Source organism: Oncorhynchus masou, chromosome 15 (assembly GCF_036934945.1).
Source record: "Oncorhynchus masou masou isolate Uvic2021 chromosome 15, UVic_Omas_1.1, whole genome shotgun sequence".
Classification (NCBI taxonomy): domain Eukaryota; kingdom Metazoa; phylum Chordata; class Actinopteri; order Salmoniformes; family Salmonidae; genus Oncorhynchus; species Oncorhynchus masou.
This window is the reverse complement of record NC_088226.1, coordinates 59541649-59557056: the sequence shown is the minus strand read 5'-3', so window position 1 is coordinate 59557056 and position 15408 is coordinate 59541649. Positions and strand designations below refer to the sequence as shown.

Here is a 15408-nt window from a genome sequence, read left to right as displayed (position 1 = left end):
TATGCTAGGCTAACTGACTGTCTGTCTGTGAGAATGTGGTAGACGCAGCACATAGGATCCAGGCTGAAATTAGAGCGTGGCGCTGAGAGAGAGGGAGGCAGAGAACGTCTGGAAGCCTCCTCAGGCTGCATCCACAGCACACTGGCCAGCTGTGATTTACTGGGACTGGGCTGCAGTAGTGAGGCAGACACAGCACACCAGTCTGTTAAAACTATGAGTGAGTGTGTCATTGTTAACTCACACACAGACAGAGGACCAGTGTTTGTGTGTGTGTGTGTGAGTCAGTGTGAAACGGCTAAGAATATGAGATATCTCGATCCTCTCAATGCTGCATCGTGGGATCTCACTGAATCAGCATTTCCACACATCTGAATTGTCTGGAGCCTTCAGACAATTGGAGTTTGGAACATAAAGAACTTTGGCGTAACAGGATTCAGTGAACTAGATAACCTTTGATTCAGAAGAAAGGAGCTGTGGCTCGTTCTGAACGCTGCCCAGTCTAGTCTAGACATGCCCTGAAGCCTCTGAGGGGTTTGTCATGTCTGCAGCGCTAGCTAGGTCTGCGTCCCCAATGTCACCCTATTCCCTATATATATTGCACTCATTTTGATCAGGGCTTTGACCAAAAGTAGTGCACTATGTAGGAAATCGGGTGCCATTGGGGACACAGCATAGGTCTAGCTCAGCTCAGTACAGTCGAGTGTCTTGCCTGCCTGCCGTGGCGGTGGATGTTTCCTTGCCAAGTTTCCTCTCTTTGTTTGGTCCACTCTGGTCAGTCTGGGTGCTTGGCCCGGCCGCACTGCAGCCAAACACACATATATCAACAACACTACAGGCTGTAACTACAGGCAACTCTTAGGGCAGCTCTATCTGTCTGTCTGTTGCCAGGACCTGTGGCCTGGGTGAGCGATAGAGTAGAAGGAGAGGAGAGATAGGGAGAAACAGAGGGAGGTAGAGGAGAGAGAGGGAGAAACAGAGGGAGGTAGAGGGGAGAGAGGGAGAAACAGAGGGAGGTAGACGAGAGCGAGGGAGAAACAGAGGGATGTAGAGGGGAGAGAGGGAGAAACAGAGGGAGGTAGAGGAGAGAGAGGGAGAAACAGAGGGATGTAGAGGAGAGAGAAGGAGAAACAGAGGGAGGTAGAGGGTAGAGAGGGAGAAACAGAGGGAGGTAGAGGAGAGAGAGAGAAACAGAGGGAGGTAGAGGGGAGAGAGGGAGAAACAGAGGGAGGTAGAGGAGAGAGAAGGAGAAACAGAGGGAGGTAGAGGGGAGAGAGGGAGAAACAGAGGGAGGTAGAGGAGAGAGAGGGAGAAACAGAGGGATGTAGAGGAGAGAGAAGGAGAAACAGAGGGAGGTAGAGGGTAGAGAGGGAGAAACAGAGGGAGGTAGAGGAGAGAGAGAGAAACAGAGGGAGGTAGAGGGGAGAGAGGGAGAAACAGAGGGAGGTGGAGGAGAGAGAAGGAGAAACAGAGGGAGGTAGAGGGGAGAGAGGGAGAAACAGAGGGAGGTAGAGGAGAGAGAAGGAGAAACAGAGGGAGGTAGAGGGGAGAGAGGGAGAAACAGAGGGAGGTAGAGGAAAGAGAGGGAGAAACAGAGGGAGGTAGAGGAGAGAGAGGGAGAAACAGAGGGCGGTAGAGGGGAGAGAGGGAGAAACAGAGGGAGATAGAGGAGAGAGAGGGAGAAACAGAGGGAGGTAGAGGAGAGAGAGGGAGAAACAGAGGGAGATAGAGGAGAGAGAGGGAGATGCAGAGGGAGGTAGAGGAGAGAGAGAGAAGCAGAAAGAGGGAGGGCGATGGAAAGGGGGAAAGAGGGAGAGAGAGGCGGAGAGAGGAAGGTCTCTGACAGAGGACTGAACTCTTCCCACAACCTGCCAGGGAAGACCATGGTGACCGCTGCCCATTGAGGTGATACAGGGCTGCCAGGGGAGAAGTCATAGGCATACCACACTCTCAAGAGCTCTTAGTACTTAAACAGTCTGTTGGGTCCTGAACCAGGGAAAGTGCACTTTCACCATTCATATGGGCTACGTGGTTTCCTCAACATAAGAGTGCTTAATTCAGGTCTGGACACAGAATCATAGAATTACGTATGAACTCTCTGTGAATCTAGCAGGGGGACAAGTAGGTTCTCAAACACGAAGGAGAAGAGGAAAGAATAGCGTGGCTGAACAGAATACCATTATAAAGCAGTCATCTTTCTGCTTATTGCCATTTTGATGACACAGACCTATAGTTCCACAGTCACTTAGGAAGTATTCTCTAGCCCTCCTCTCAGTCTATAAATTGTCTTGTCATATTGTAGCACTGGGATTAGACTCTTTGAAAGCCACTGCGAACCCTGAGGCTAAAAAGTGATGAGAGAACACCTCCACTACAGACCGACTGAAGAGCCTGTCTCTGTTGAGTTATGGGTCTGTAGTCAGTCTGCCCTTCCCTTCCATCTTTTGATGTTGAGATAACGAGCTTGTTCCTGTTTGATGGGTAGAGCAACCGGCGAGAGAGAAGGGATGTGTTGTGGACGTGCCCTGAGGTTAGACTAGAGGGTCGGATGGACGACAGCAGTGTGCCTGTGTGTTTACCAGGCCAGCCCTGTCTCTGGCTGTAGTGCTGGGACGACCAGTCTAAACAGAGTACCGCTAGGCCCTGGCTGTTTGGGGATGGGATGGAGGGCTAAATGACTTACAGATGGACTTCTCATACACACAGCATGGGTCCCAAATGGCACCCTATTTCATATAGTGCACTACTTTTGACTAGAGCCCTATGGCCCCTGGCCAAATGTAGTACACTCTAAAGGGAATAGGCTACCATTTGGGACACAACCACAAACAGCAGAGCATATAGGGACCATGGCGTGTTGAGGGGCTGTATTCAGCCTTGGTGGAATTTACAGCACACTTCTCTAATTGAGATATCATTACAAGGGGAGAGCATTCCTCTGTGTATACGCCTACTGCTAATATGTAGGATATATTTGTTATACTTGCACTAATAAAGTGTACACAGCAGCCAACCGCAAATCCTGATTTATGGTCCATATACTTTGAGTAAGGCCAATAATGATGTTGGGTACAGGGACATGTATGGACATGTCTGGAGGGTGTGTTAGACCAGGGATGCTGCTGCTGCTTTCAACATTGCAGACTTTTGATGTCTACACCTTCAAAGCATCCTCTATGAGGGCTTTTGACTAACCCTGACCAAACACATCTGATTATGGTAGGAAATGGGATAAACGTGAAAAAGGACTAAACAGTGTTTCTCAGGGCTCCCCTAAGTTGTTGGTCTTCGATGGAGCTTGTTGTTTCTGTATTTGTCAGGGATGCCGTCTGACAGAAAGATAACAGACTGTCAGTCTTGCAATCTGTCTTCATCCCCATTCCGTCTGGAGAATTCAACCCAATGCTGTGCTGCCTCTTCCTTTCCAAAGGAGTTGGAGAAAGCCAGAGAGAGCCTTTCGGCTGGATGTGTTGTCCCTGTCTGTGTTCCATAAATCACTGTCTGTCGGAGTACAGGGCCCAGGCATTAACACAGTATAACTCACCATCACACCCACCACTCAAACACTTCACAACTTTCACCCCCACTAAGATTAATGCTCCCAATGTGTGTGTGTGTGTGTGTGTGTGTGCTTGTGTGTCTGTACATGTGTGTGTGCGTGTGTGTGTGTGTGTTTGTGTGTCTGTACATGTGTGTGTGTGTGCGTGTGCGTGTGTGTGTGTGTGATTAATTCTTCCTGGACTGATGTGCTGGTAAAACTGGGACAAGGAAACTCTGAAGGCTCCACACACACATCTACATACAGCCAGTCAGAGAGCAGAGCAGTAGAGACACATCTACATACAGCCAGTCAGAGAGCAGAGCAGTAGAGACGCATCTACATACAGCCAGTCAGAGAGCAGAGCAGTAGAGACACATCTACATACAGCCAGTCAGAGAGCAGAGCAGTAGAGACACATCTACATACAGCCAGTCAGAGAGCAGAGCAGTAGAGACACATCTACATACAGCCAGTCAGAGAGCAGAGCAGTAGAGACACATCTACATACAGCCAGTCAGAGAGCAGAGCAGTAGAGACACATCTACATACAGCCAGTCAGAGAGCAGAGCAGTAGAGACGCATCTACATACAGCCAGTCAGAGAGCAGAGCAGTAGAGACACATCTACATACAGCCAGTCAGAGAGCAGAGCAGTAGAGACACATCTACATACAGCCAGTCAGAGAGCAGAGCAGTAGAGACACATCTACATACAGCCAGTCAGAGAGCAGAGCAGTAGAGACACATCTACATACAGCCAGTCAGAGAGCAGAACAGTAGAGACACATCTACATACAGCCAGTCAGAGAGCAGAACAGTAGAGACACATCTACATACAGCCAGTCAGAGAGCAGAACAGTAGAGACACATCTACATACAGCCAGTCAGAGAGCAGAACAGTAGAGACACATCTACATACAGCCAGTCAGAGAGCAGAACAGTAGAGGCACATCTACATACAGCCAGTCAGAGAGCAGAACAGTAGAGACACATCTACATACAGCCAGTCAGAGAGCAGAGCAGTAGAGACACATCTACATACAGCCAGTCAGAGAGCAGAGCAGTAGAGACACATCTACATACAGCCAGTCAGAGAGCAGAGCAGTAGAGACACATCTACATACAGCCAGTCAGAGAGCAGAGCAGTAGAGACACATCTACATACAGCCAGTCAGAGAGCAGAGCAGTAGAGACACATCTACATACAGCCAGTCAGAGAGCAGAGCAGTAGAGACACATCTACATACAGCCAGTCAGAGAGCAGAGCAGTAGAGACACATCTACATACAGCCAGTCAGAGAGCAGAGCAGTAGAGACACATCTACATACAGCCAGTCAGAGAGCAGAGCAGTAGAGAGAGTGTTGAGAAAGAGGGGAGAGGGAAATAGTGGCTGGCTGGCGCTACGCATCACAACTCAAAAAGATGTAGGATCTTCATTTGAGCCATTTTGCTTCAGCAGGAAAATAATCCTGCAGCAACAGGAAATGTAAATTATTATGTGGATTACAATTAATATAACTTTTTTGTAGGGGTTGATACATTTTTTGTAGGGGTTGATACATTTTTTGTAGGGGTTGATACATTTTTTGTTCAGGAAAATCAAGTCTGAAACCTCAAACACACTACAAGTTTGCCAAGTTCTCCTGCAACGGGGTGATCAAATGAAGACCAAATGAAGATCTGTAGTGGTGGTTGGAGGCAGACCAAGAATGGACGAAGAGAAAGCCAGGGAGGAGTTGCATACACACTGACAGGCACACACAACACACACTGAAAGTATTTGGTTTTAAATATACTTAAGCTTCAAAAGTAAATTAAATTGCTAAGATACACTTACATATCAAAAGCAAAAGTATAAATCATTTCACATTCCTTATATTAGGCAAACCAGACAGCACATGTTTTACTTGTATTTTGTTAGGGAGAGCAAGGTGCACACTCCAACACTCACACATCATTTACAAACCAAGCATGTGTGTTTAGTGAGTCCTCCAGGTCAGAGGCAGTAGGGATGACCAGGGGTGTTCTGTTGATAAGTGTGTGAATTGGGCCATTTTCCTGTCCTGCTAAGCATTTAACATGTAACGAGTACTTTTAGGTGTCAAATAAAATATACGGATTAAAAAGTACATTATCTTCTTTATGAATGTAGTGAAGTAAAAGTAGGACTAGGGCTGAGGGATGAGGACTGAGGCTGAGGACTAAGGCTGAGGACTGAGGGCTAGGGCTGAGGGATGAGGACTGAGACTGAGGACTAAGGCTGAGGACTGAGGGCTAGGGCTGAGGGATGAGGACTGAGGCTGAGGACTAAGGCTGAGGACTGAGGGCTAGGGCTGAGGGATGAGGACTGAGGCTGAGGACTAAGGGCTAGGGCTGAGGGATGAGGACTGAGGCTGAGGACTAAGGCTGAGGACTGAGGGCTAGGGCTGAGGGATGAGGACTGAGGCTGAGGACTAAGGCTGAGGACTGAGGGCTAGGGCTGAGGGATGAGGACTGAGGCTGAGGTCTAAGGCTGAGGACTGGGGGCTAGGGCTGAGGGATGAGGACTGAGGCTGAGGACTAAGGCTGAGGACTGAGGGCTAGGGCTGAGGGATGAGGACTGAGGCTGAGGTCTAAGGCTGAGGACTGGGGGCTAGGGCTGAGGGATGAGGACTGAGGCTGAGGACTAAGGCTGAGGACTGAGGGCTAGGGCTGAGGGATGAAGACTGAGGCTGAGGACTAAGGGCTAGGGCTGAGGCGGGTGGAGGGAGAGTAGATAAGGAAAAGTCAAACAATGAGATGGACCTGGCCAGGCTGCCTCTGGAGCAGCAGAGTGGAGAGAGGAGGAATGTGCCAAGGCACGGACAGACAGAGGGTGGGCCATTGGGTTCATCCACCTGCCTGCCGGGGCCACTGCACAAACCCGTCAAAACAAATGTTTCACATGACTACAACTATAATATGAGAGGACATACACACAGAAAACAGTCAAGCAAGTTGGCGCTCTGGGTATCATGCTTTTACTGCTATTTTTCAGTTCTGCTGTGTGGAATTGGTCACCATGGCAACTCTACTAGGAGTCATGCAAAACACTTTTCATATTGTACTCGGGGAGCATGCAGTGATTGGAGACACATTTGCTTTGGGGGCTTTGGGTTCCTCACAATAGGCTGCTGCTGCCTGCTGCTCTGAACAGCTGTTTCACCTGAATCAGTCTGCTAATTAGGATCCTTCGGTTTCACTTTACGTTTCTGTCAGATTGCTTTGCTGTGTGACACAGGATGCAAGAGGGACAGCGAGTGTGTTTTTATAAATGTGGGTTTATGTTACCAATCAGGAGATTGTGATCACAACATGCACAGACAGCAAATGGGCCAGAACTCAATATGTGGTGGAGTGAGTCTCTCCTTTACCCTCCTGTAGGGTTAGTCTTTAGTTCAGGATCATTTCACTCTTGTCAATACCAGAGGTCTAGGAGAGCTGTGTCCTTTTACTCATGCATTATAGTAGACACGGAGCCATGAGCCAAAGTCAATGCCTATAACAAAAACCATGGTAGTATGGAGAAAAGTATTGAACTCCACACACACAAACACACACACATACACTTTCTCTCCCTTTCTCTCTCAGTTTAAAGAGAACCAGAGACCTCTGAATGACAGGCAGCTTAATGGCTCCCATTCCAGCCATATTGTCATCCTGTGAGACTTCCCCCACGTGAGTGAAAGGCTTCACACATGCTGATAGTCACAGGACTGCAGTGGCACCGCATCCGGCCCACAGGCTCCAGTCAGACCAACTAACGCTGGCACAACATGGTCCCTGGTGGGCAATGACTGGGCATTAGGCAGGCATCACGTGGTGGCACTGCCCTGCCTGGTCTCTGCCTAGTGGGACACGCCTGGTTACAGCACAGGTCTCCATAACACAGCTGGTGCCTATTGGCTGTGATCCACTGAGATCCAGAGGGCTCTGTGTGTGTGTGTGTGTGTGTGTGTGTGTGTGTGTGTGTGTGTGTGTGTGTGTGTGTGTGTGTGTGTGTGTGTGTGTGTGTGTGTGTGTGTGTGTGTGTGTGCGTGTGTGCGTGTGTGCGTGTGTGCGTGTGTGCGTGTGTGCGTGTGTGTGTGTGTGTGTGTGTGTGTGTGTGTGTGTGTGTGTGTGTGTGTGTGTGTGTGTGTGTGTGTGTGTGTGTGTGTGTGTGTGTGTGTGTGTGTGTGTGTGCGCGTGTGTGTGTGCATGTGTGTGTGTGTGCGTGCGTGCTCTCCCTTCTAGCTGGTATTAGAAATGCCTTTTTAAAACCTCCATGTTCTCCTTTGGAATCATAAACACAAGTCACAACCCACTGTCGTTGTAGAGGACAGAGGGTATAGGGTCGTTGGCATGGAAACACTGACGAAACGTTAATCAACAGACAAATATAAAACACCTTGCGTGTCACGTACACACTGGCAAGCAGCAGATTACAACTAAGAGATTAGGATACCATCAGGAGTGTTTAACGTCTCGATGGACCGTAACCAGCCATAACACACTCTGTTGAAGAAAACCCACATGAAAAAATACTACAGTTTACAATAGAATACTGCAGTACGAACTGCGTTTTTTGGGGTATATGTACTTTACTTTACTATTTATATTTTTAAAGTTTTCATTTTACTTCACTACATTCTTAAAGAAAATAATGTACCTTTTCCTGGGGCGGCAAGGTAGCCTAGTGGTTAGAGCGTTGGACTAGTAACAAATCTGTCGTTCTGTCCCTGAACAGGCAGTTAACCCACTGTTCCTAAGCCGTCATTGAAAATAAGAATTTGTTCTTAACTGACTTGCCTAGTTAAATAAAGGTCAAATATTTCTTTTTTAAAGAATTCTTCCATAAATTTTCCCTCAACCCCAAAAGTACTCGTTACATTTTAAATGCTTAGCAGGACATGAACATTTTCCAATTTATGCACTTATCAAGAGAACATCCCTAATAATCCCTACATGCTTCTGATCTGACGGACTCACTAAACACAAATTCTTAGTTTGTAAATTATGTCTAAGTGTTGGAGTGAGCCTCTGGCTATCTGTAAATAAAAAAACAAGAAAATGATGCTGTCTGGTTTGCTTAATATAAGACATTTTAAATGATTTATACTTTTACTTTTGAGACTTAAGTGTATTTAAAACCAAATAATTTTACTCTAGTATTTTACTGGGTGACCTTTACCTTTGCTCAAGTACGACAATTGGGTACTTTTTCCACCACTGGTACTTACTATAGAATGTTGTAGCATACTGTAGAATACTACAGTAAATACTACATCAGTATACCCCCCCCCCCAAAAAAAAACACTGTAGTTAATACTACAGTAATGTCTGCAAAAACACTACACCTTTTTAACTATAGTAAATACTAAAGTATTTCATGTGCATATGCCCTGCACATTCCCCTTCCCATATCACAATTTGTCTACCCATAAGTGAGAAGCCTAAAAGCCAAGTATAGGATATATTGTTCCCTACAGATTATAGATAAAATGCAGAAGTGCTGAACTATCTGCTCAGACTCCAGACCTACCAACAGGTTTTGGAAAATGTGCTATTTAAGTATTTCTCCAGTATGTTTCCTAAAGGAGAAATCCTCCACTTCTATGTTCTTAGATAATAAAACAATATAGTAAACAATACATCAATGTCTGCAAAAACTCTACAGTAAATACTATAGTATACTACTGTCCACAAATACACCACAGTATACTACAGTCCACAAAAACCCTACAGTAAATAATACAGTATACTACTGTCCACAAATTCACCACAGTATACTACAGTCCACATAAACCCTACAGTAAATACTACAGTATACTACAATCTGCAAAACAAAACATTAATTTCTATAGTATATACAATAGTTTTCTTTGACTACAGTATTTATAAACACGTCAAAAAAAGAAACACACTCTCACTGTCAATTGTGTTTATTTTCAGCAAACTTAACATGTGTAAATATTTGTATGAACATAACAAGATTCTACAACTGAGACATAAACTGAACAAGTTCCACAGACATGTTGTCACGGCCATCGTCGGAATGAGACCAAGGTGCAGCGTGGTTTCTTTTATTTGTTAAAATGACTCCAACAAAACAAGAAATAACAAAAACGACAGTGAACCTTACAAAGGCTATAGTGCCCCCTAACAAAGACAACTTCCCACACTGAAAGGAGGGAAAATGGGCTACCCAAGTATGATTCCCAATCAGAGACAACGATAGACAGCTGTCCCTGATTGAGAACCAAAACATATAAACACAAAAAACATAGAAATCAGAACATAGAATGCCCACCCAAATCACAACCTGACCAAACCAAATAGAGACATAAAAAGGCTCTCTAAGGTCAGGGCGTGACACATGTGACTAACAGAAATTGAATAATGGGTCCCTGAACAAAGGGGGGGGGGGGGGGGGGGGTAAAAATCAAAAGTAACAGTCGGTATCTGGTTTGGCCACCAGCTCTATTAAGTACTGCAGTGCATCTCCTCCTCATGGACTGCACCAGATTTGCCAGTTCTTGCTGTGAGATGTTACCCCACTATTCCACCAAGGCATCTGCAAGTTCCTGGACATTTCTGCCTAACAGGGAATCACGCACAGAACAAGCAGTATGGCTGGTGGCATTGTCATGCTGGAGGGTCATGTCAGGATGAGCCTGCAGGAAGGGTACCACATGAGTGAGGAGGATGTCTTCCCTGTAACGCACAGCACTGAGATTGCCTGCAATGACAACAAGCACAGTCCAATGATGCTGTGACACACCGCCCCAGACCCACCACTTCCAAATCGATTCCGCTAAAGAGTACAGGCCTCGGTGTAACGCTCATTCCTTCGACGATACACGCAAATCCGACCACAAAACCACGACTCGTCAGTGAAGAGCACTTTTTGCCAGTCCTGTCTGGTCCAGCGACGGTGGGTTTGTGCCCATAGGCGGCGTTGTTGCCGGTGATGTCTGGTGAGGACCTGCCTTACAACAGGCCTACAAGCCCTGAGTCCAGCCTCTCTCAGCCTATTGCGGGCAGTCTGAGCACTGATGGAGGGATTGTAAGTTCCTGGTGTAACTCTGGCAGTTGTTTTTGTCATCCTGTACCTGTTCTGTAGGTGTGATGTTTGGATGTGCCGATCCTGTGCAGGTGTTGTTACACTTGGTCTGCCACTGCGAGGATAATCAGCTGTCCATCCTGTTTCCCTGTAGCGCTGTCTTAGGCATCTTATAGTACGGACATTGCAATTTATTGCCCTGACCACATCTCCAGTCCTCATGCCTCCTTGCAGCATGCCTAAGGGACGTTTGGTGTTTTTCAGAGTCAGTAGAAAGGCCTCTTTAGTATCCTAAGTTTTCATAACTGTGACCTTAATTGCCTACCATCTGTAAGCTGTTAGTGTCTTAACGACCGTTCCACAGGTGCATGTTCATTAATTGTTTATGGTTCATTGAACAAGCATGGGAAACAGTGTTTAACTTCTTCGATATAGGGGGCGCTCTTTTAATTTTTGGATTAAAAAAACGTTCCCGTTTTAAACAAGATATTTTGTCACGAAAATATGCTCGACTATGCATATAATTGACAGCTTTGGAAAGAAAACACTCTGACGTTTCCAAAACTGCAAAGATATTGTCTGTGAGTGCCCCAGAACTAATGCTACAGGCGAAACCAAGATTAAATTTCATACAGGAAATGCCCCAGATTTTGAATGCGCTGTGTTCCAATGTCTCCTAATATGGCTGTGAATGCACAAGGAATGAGCCTGCACTTTCTGTCATTTCCCCAAGGTGTCTACAGCATTGTGACGTATTTGTAGGCATATCATTGGAAGATTGACCATAAGAGACTACATTTACCAGGTGTCCGCCTGGTGTCCTCCGTCGAAATTATTGCGTAATCTCCAGCTGCATGCACATTTCCATTTGGTTCAGAAGAGAAAGGCAACTGCCACGAATGATTTATCATCGAAAAGATATGTGAAAAACACCTTGAGGATTGATTCTAAACAACGTTTGTCATGTTTCTGTCGATATTATGGAGTTAATTTGGAAAAAAGTTTGGCGTTGTAATGACTGAATTTTCGGGTTTTTTTCTTAGCCAAACGTGATGAACAAAACAGAGCGATTTCTCCTACACAAATAATCTTTTTGGAAAAACGGAACATTTGCTATCTAACTGAGAGTCTCCTCATTGAAAACATCCGAAGTTCTTCAAAGGTAAATGATTTTATTTGAATGCTTTTCTTGTTTTTGTGAAAATGTTGCCTGCTGAATGCTAGGCTTAATGCTATGCTAGCTATCAATACTCTTACACAAATGCTTGTGTAGCTATGGTTGAAAACATATTTTGAAAATCTGAAAAGACAGTGTTGTTAACAAAAGGCTAAGCATGTGAGCCAATATATTTATTTCATTTCATTTGCAGTTTTAGTAGTTAACGTTGCGTTATGCTAATGAGCTCGAGGCTATGATTACGCTCCCGGATACGGGATTGCTCGACGCTAGAGGTTAAACCCTTTACAATGAAGATCTGTGAAGTTATTTGGATTTTTACGAATTATCTTTGAAAGACAGGGTCCTGAAAAAGGGACGGTTCTTTTTTTTCTGAGTTTACTATAGTTAACTGCAAATACTACAGTATACCACAGTAAAGGGACTTCAGTCCGCAAAACCACTACATTGAATTCTACAGTTTAGTCTGCAAAAACACTTGGAAAATACTACAGTATTTATATATGTGGGAATCCATTATGCACGCACACACACAAGCACACACGCACAAAGTTACCTCATGACACACACATGAATGCACACACACACACGCACATACACACACATACAAAGATCGCAAATCCACACACACACGCACACACACACACACACACACACACACACACACACACACACACACACACACACACACACACACACACACACACACACACACACACACACACACACACACACACACACACACACACACACACACACACACACACACACACACACACACACACACAAAGAACAGGGAGGAATAAACCTGTTTTTACCTTGTCCTCCAGGCGGACCAGTCTGGCTCCCACAGTGTAGTATTCTTTATCTACACCTTTCTCTGAAAAACAACACACACATTTCCCTTCATTCAATCACTGGCCTCACTATTGTGGTGTGTGGTACAATCTCAATCATCATTGGTGGGGGCAACACAAGGCATTGCTGGTATCAGATGTCACAAGGCCTAGGGGAAGGTAGATAGCAGGAATGGAGACTAAAGGGGGTCCGTTCAACCATTGTTTCTCTACTACAAGCCAATTTACATCCAACTGCCATGAGACAAGACCAATAACGTATTGTACCCAACAGCCCATGGTACTCATACATTTGCCTAATTGAATCATCTTAAATTACACCCTATTAGTCTGAGGCCCGTACCCAACCCTCACCCGCAAATATAGAAAATGCGCTATGGACTACAGTCAAAGATGGCAGAACAATTTTTTGAGAAGGGGTGCAGGATTTTTTGGGGCCTGATTTAGATATGTTTCTGCTTATAATTTTTGACATTTTGGTAGGCTATTTGTTAGTCAACGTGTCTTTAATTAGATACATGTAGCTTCTCTTCTGTCATTATGTTGCTTTAGAAGACTAAATAAACCCTTGCTCACCAGAACAATGTAATAGACCGATAAAATGAATGCTTCAATCTAGTTACATCTGTACATTTTTCTCTGTCATCTCTCACGGAGCAAATACATTTAGGGACTGGGGAGAAAATACAATAACGCAACAACAAAACAACAGGAAAGATTTTCTGTGTAAAATGTCCAAATGACATCAGTTTGACGGGTTATAAGGAAAAAGAAAGCTGTGAAAACAACTCAACCGCAAAATGTTTCTGAGAGGAATTCACTTCAGGTTCATTTTATGTGGTTGAAATACTATCAGCTTTTATGATGCCTGTATGATGAGGACAGCACCTCTACAGATGATATCTAGCTGAGCATTGCATTCTTTCAAGATGCAGAAATAAATAAATCACATTTCTCCACTGCTGTTCCCAAGTCCAAATTTTGCCTACATTTGGTGTATCATTTTACTGAAAGAAATGCTTAATTATGCAGGAGATAATATAAAGGCTATGTGAGAGGTTACAGTCATTGTCCAGATTTCAGTTTCCATTTAACCCATCTAAACAGGCTACAGTTCCCTTGACATGCCATAGGCCTATTTGAAGTCCCGTCTTGTGACTGTCAAATTTGTGTAGCGCCTCACAATCACCACACATAACATAGCCCGCACTCTTATCATCCTCTTTTACCATTTAACCAAATCTTATCCAAACATGATTTTTTCTGTCCCTACCTTCTCTTTATTTTCAACTCTCCTTTCACAGCTTTTGTCTTATTGAATTAAACTTCTAGAATTCCCTTTTTGTCTCCGTGAATTGACATGAACTTTTTCTGCCAGATTCCAAAAGCATTATTTTTGGAAACTGGCAGAAAGCGTCCCTAGGAGGGTGCGTCACTTGAGTGGGTTGAGTCACTGATGTGATCTTCCTGTCTGGGTTGCCCCCCCCCCCTTGGGTTGTGCCGTGGCGGAGATCTTTGTGGGCTATACTCGGCCTTGTCTCAGGATGGTAAGTTGGTGGTTGAAGATATCCCTCTAGTGGTGTGGGGGCTGTGGGTGGTGTTATATCCTTCCTGTTTGGCCCTGTCCGGGGGTATCATCGGATGGGGCCACAGTGTCTCCTGACCCCTCCTGTCTCAGCCTTCAGTATTCATACTGCAGTAGTTTATGTGTCGGGGGACTAGGGTCAGTTTGTTATATCTGGAGTACTTCTCCTGTCTTATCCGGTGTCCTGTGTGAATTTAAGTACACTCTCTCTAATTCTCTCTTTCTCTCTTTCTTTCTCTCTCTCGGAGGACCTGAGCCCTAGGACCATGCCTCAGGACTACCTGGCATGATGACTCCTTGCTGTCCCCAGTCCACCTGGCCGTGCTGATGCTCCAGTTTCAACTGTTCTGCCTGCGGCTATGGAATCCTGACCTGTTCACCGGACGTGCTACCTGTCCCAGACCTATTATTTGACCATGCTGGTCATTTATGAACATTTGAACATCTTGGCCATGTTCTGTTATAATCTCCACCCGGCACAGCCAGAAGAGGACTGGCCACCCCTCATAGCCTGGTTCCTCTTTAGGTTTCTTCCTAGGTTTTGGCCCTTCTAGGGAGTTTTTCCTAGCCAACGTGCTTCAACACCTGCATTGCTTGCTGTTTGGGGTTTTAGGCTGGGTTTCTGTACAGCACTTGGGGATATCAGCTGATGTACGAAGCGCTATATAAATACATTTGATTTGATTGGATTTGATTACTTGGTGATTAGCTGTGTAGGCTATTTGGAGTGTGTACAGTTAAGTCCTAAAGTTTAGGCTGGTGCACTAATACCAGATAGACTAAAATAATGAAAGAAGACATAAATTGCACAAGAAAGATCCATTTATGGATTTTGTAAGGTATTTTTAAAATCTTTATTCAATCCGCCCGCCATCCACCCACCACTCAGCCACACAATATTTAATGACCCCAAACCCGTCCACCCACCCTTCAGCCACACAATATGTAATGACCCTAAACCCATCTACCCACCCTTCAGCCACACAATATTTAATGACCCCAAACCCGTCCGCCCCGCGGATATAAACGCGGGGTCTGCAGGTTCATCATTACACCCCATGTAAAGAAACCCAGAGTACACACACACCACCCCTGTCTCTCACACACACACACACACACACACACACACACACACACACACACACACACACACACACACACACACACACACACACACACACACACACACAC

The 15408-nt window shown here is 45.3% G+C and overlaps 1 protein-coding gene across 1 annotated transcript in view; it reads right to left on the bottom strand.

Moving 5' to 3' along the window:
* Window positions 1-15408, bottom strand: part of LOC135556560 (potassium voltage-gated channel subfamily KQT member 1-like) — a 311677-nt gene that overhangs the window by 77194 nt on the left and 219075 nt on the right. The window contains exon 18 of the mRNA XM_064989862.1: window positions 12594-12655. Within this exon, the coding sequence (XP_064845934.1) occupies window positions 12594-12655 (62 nt within the window). The remainder of the gene's footprint in view (window positions 1-12593; window positions 12656-15408) is intronic.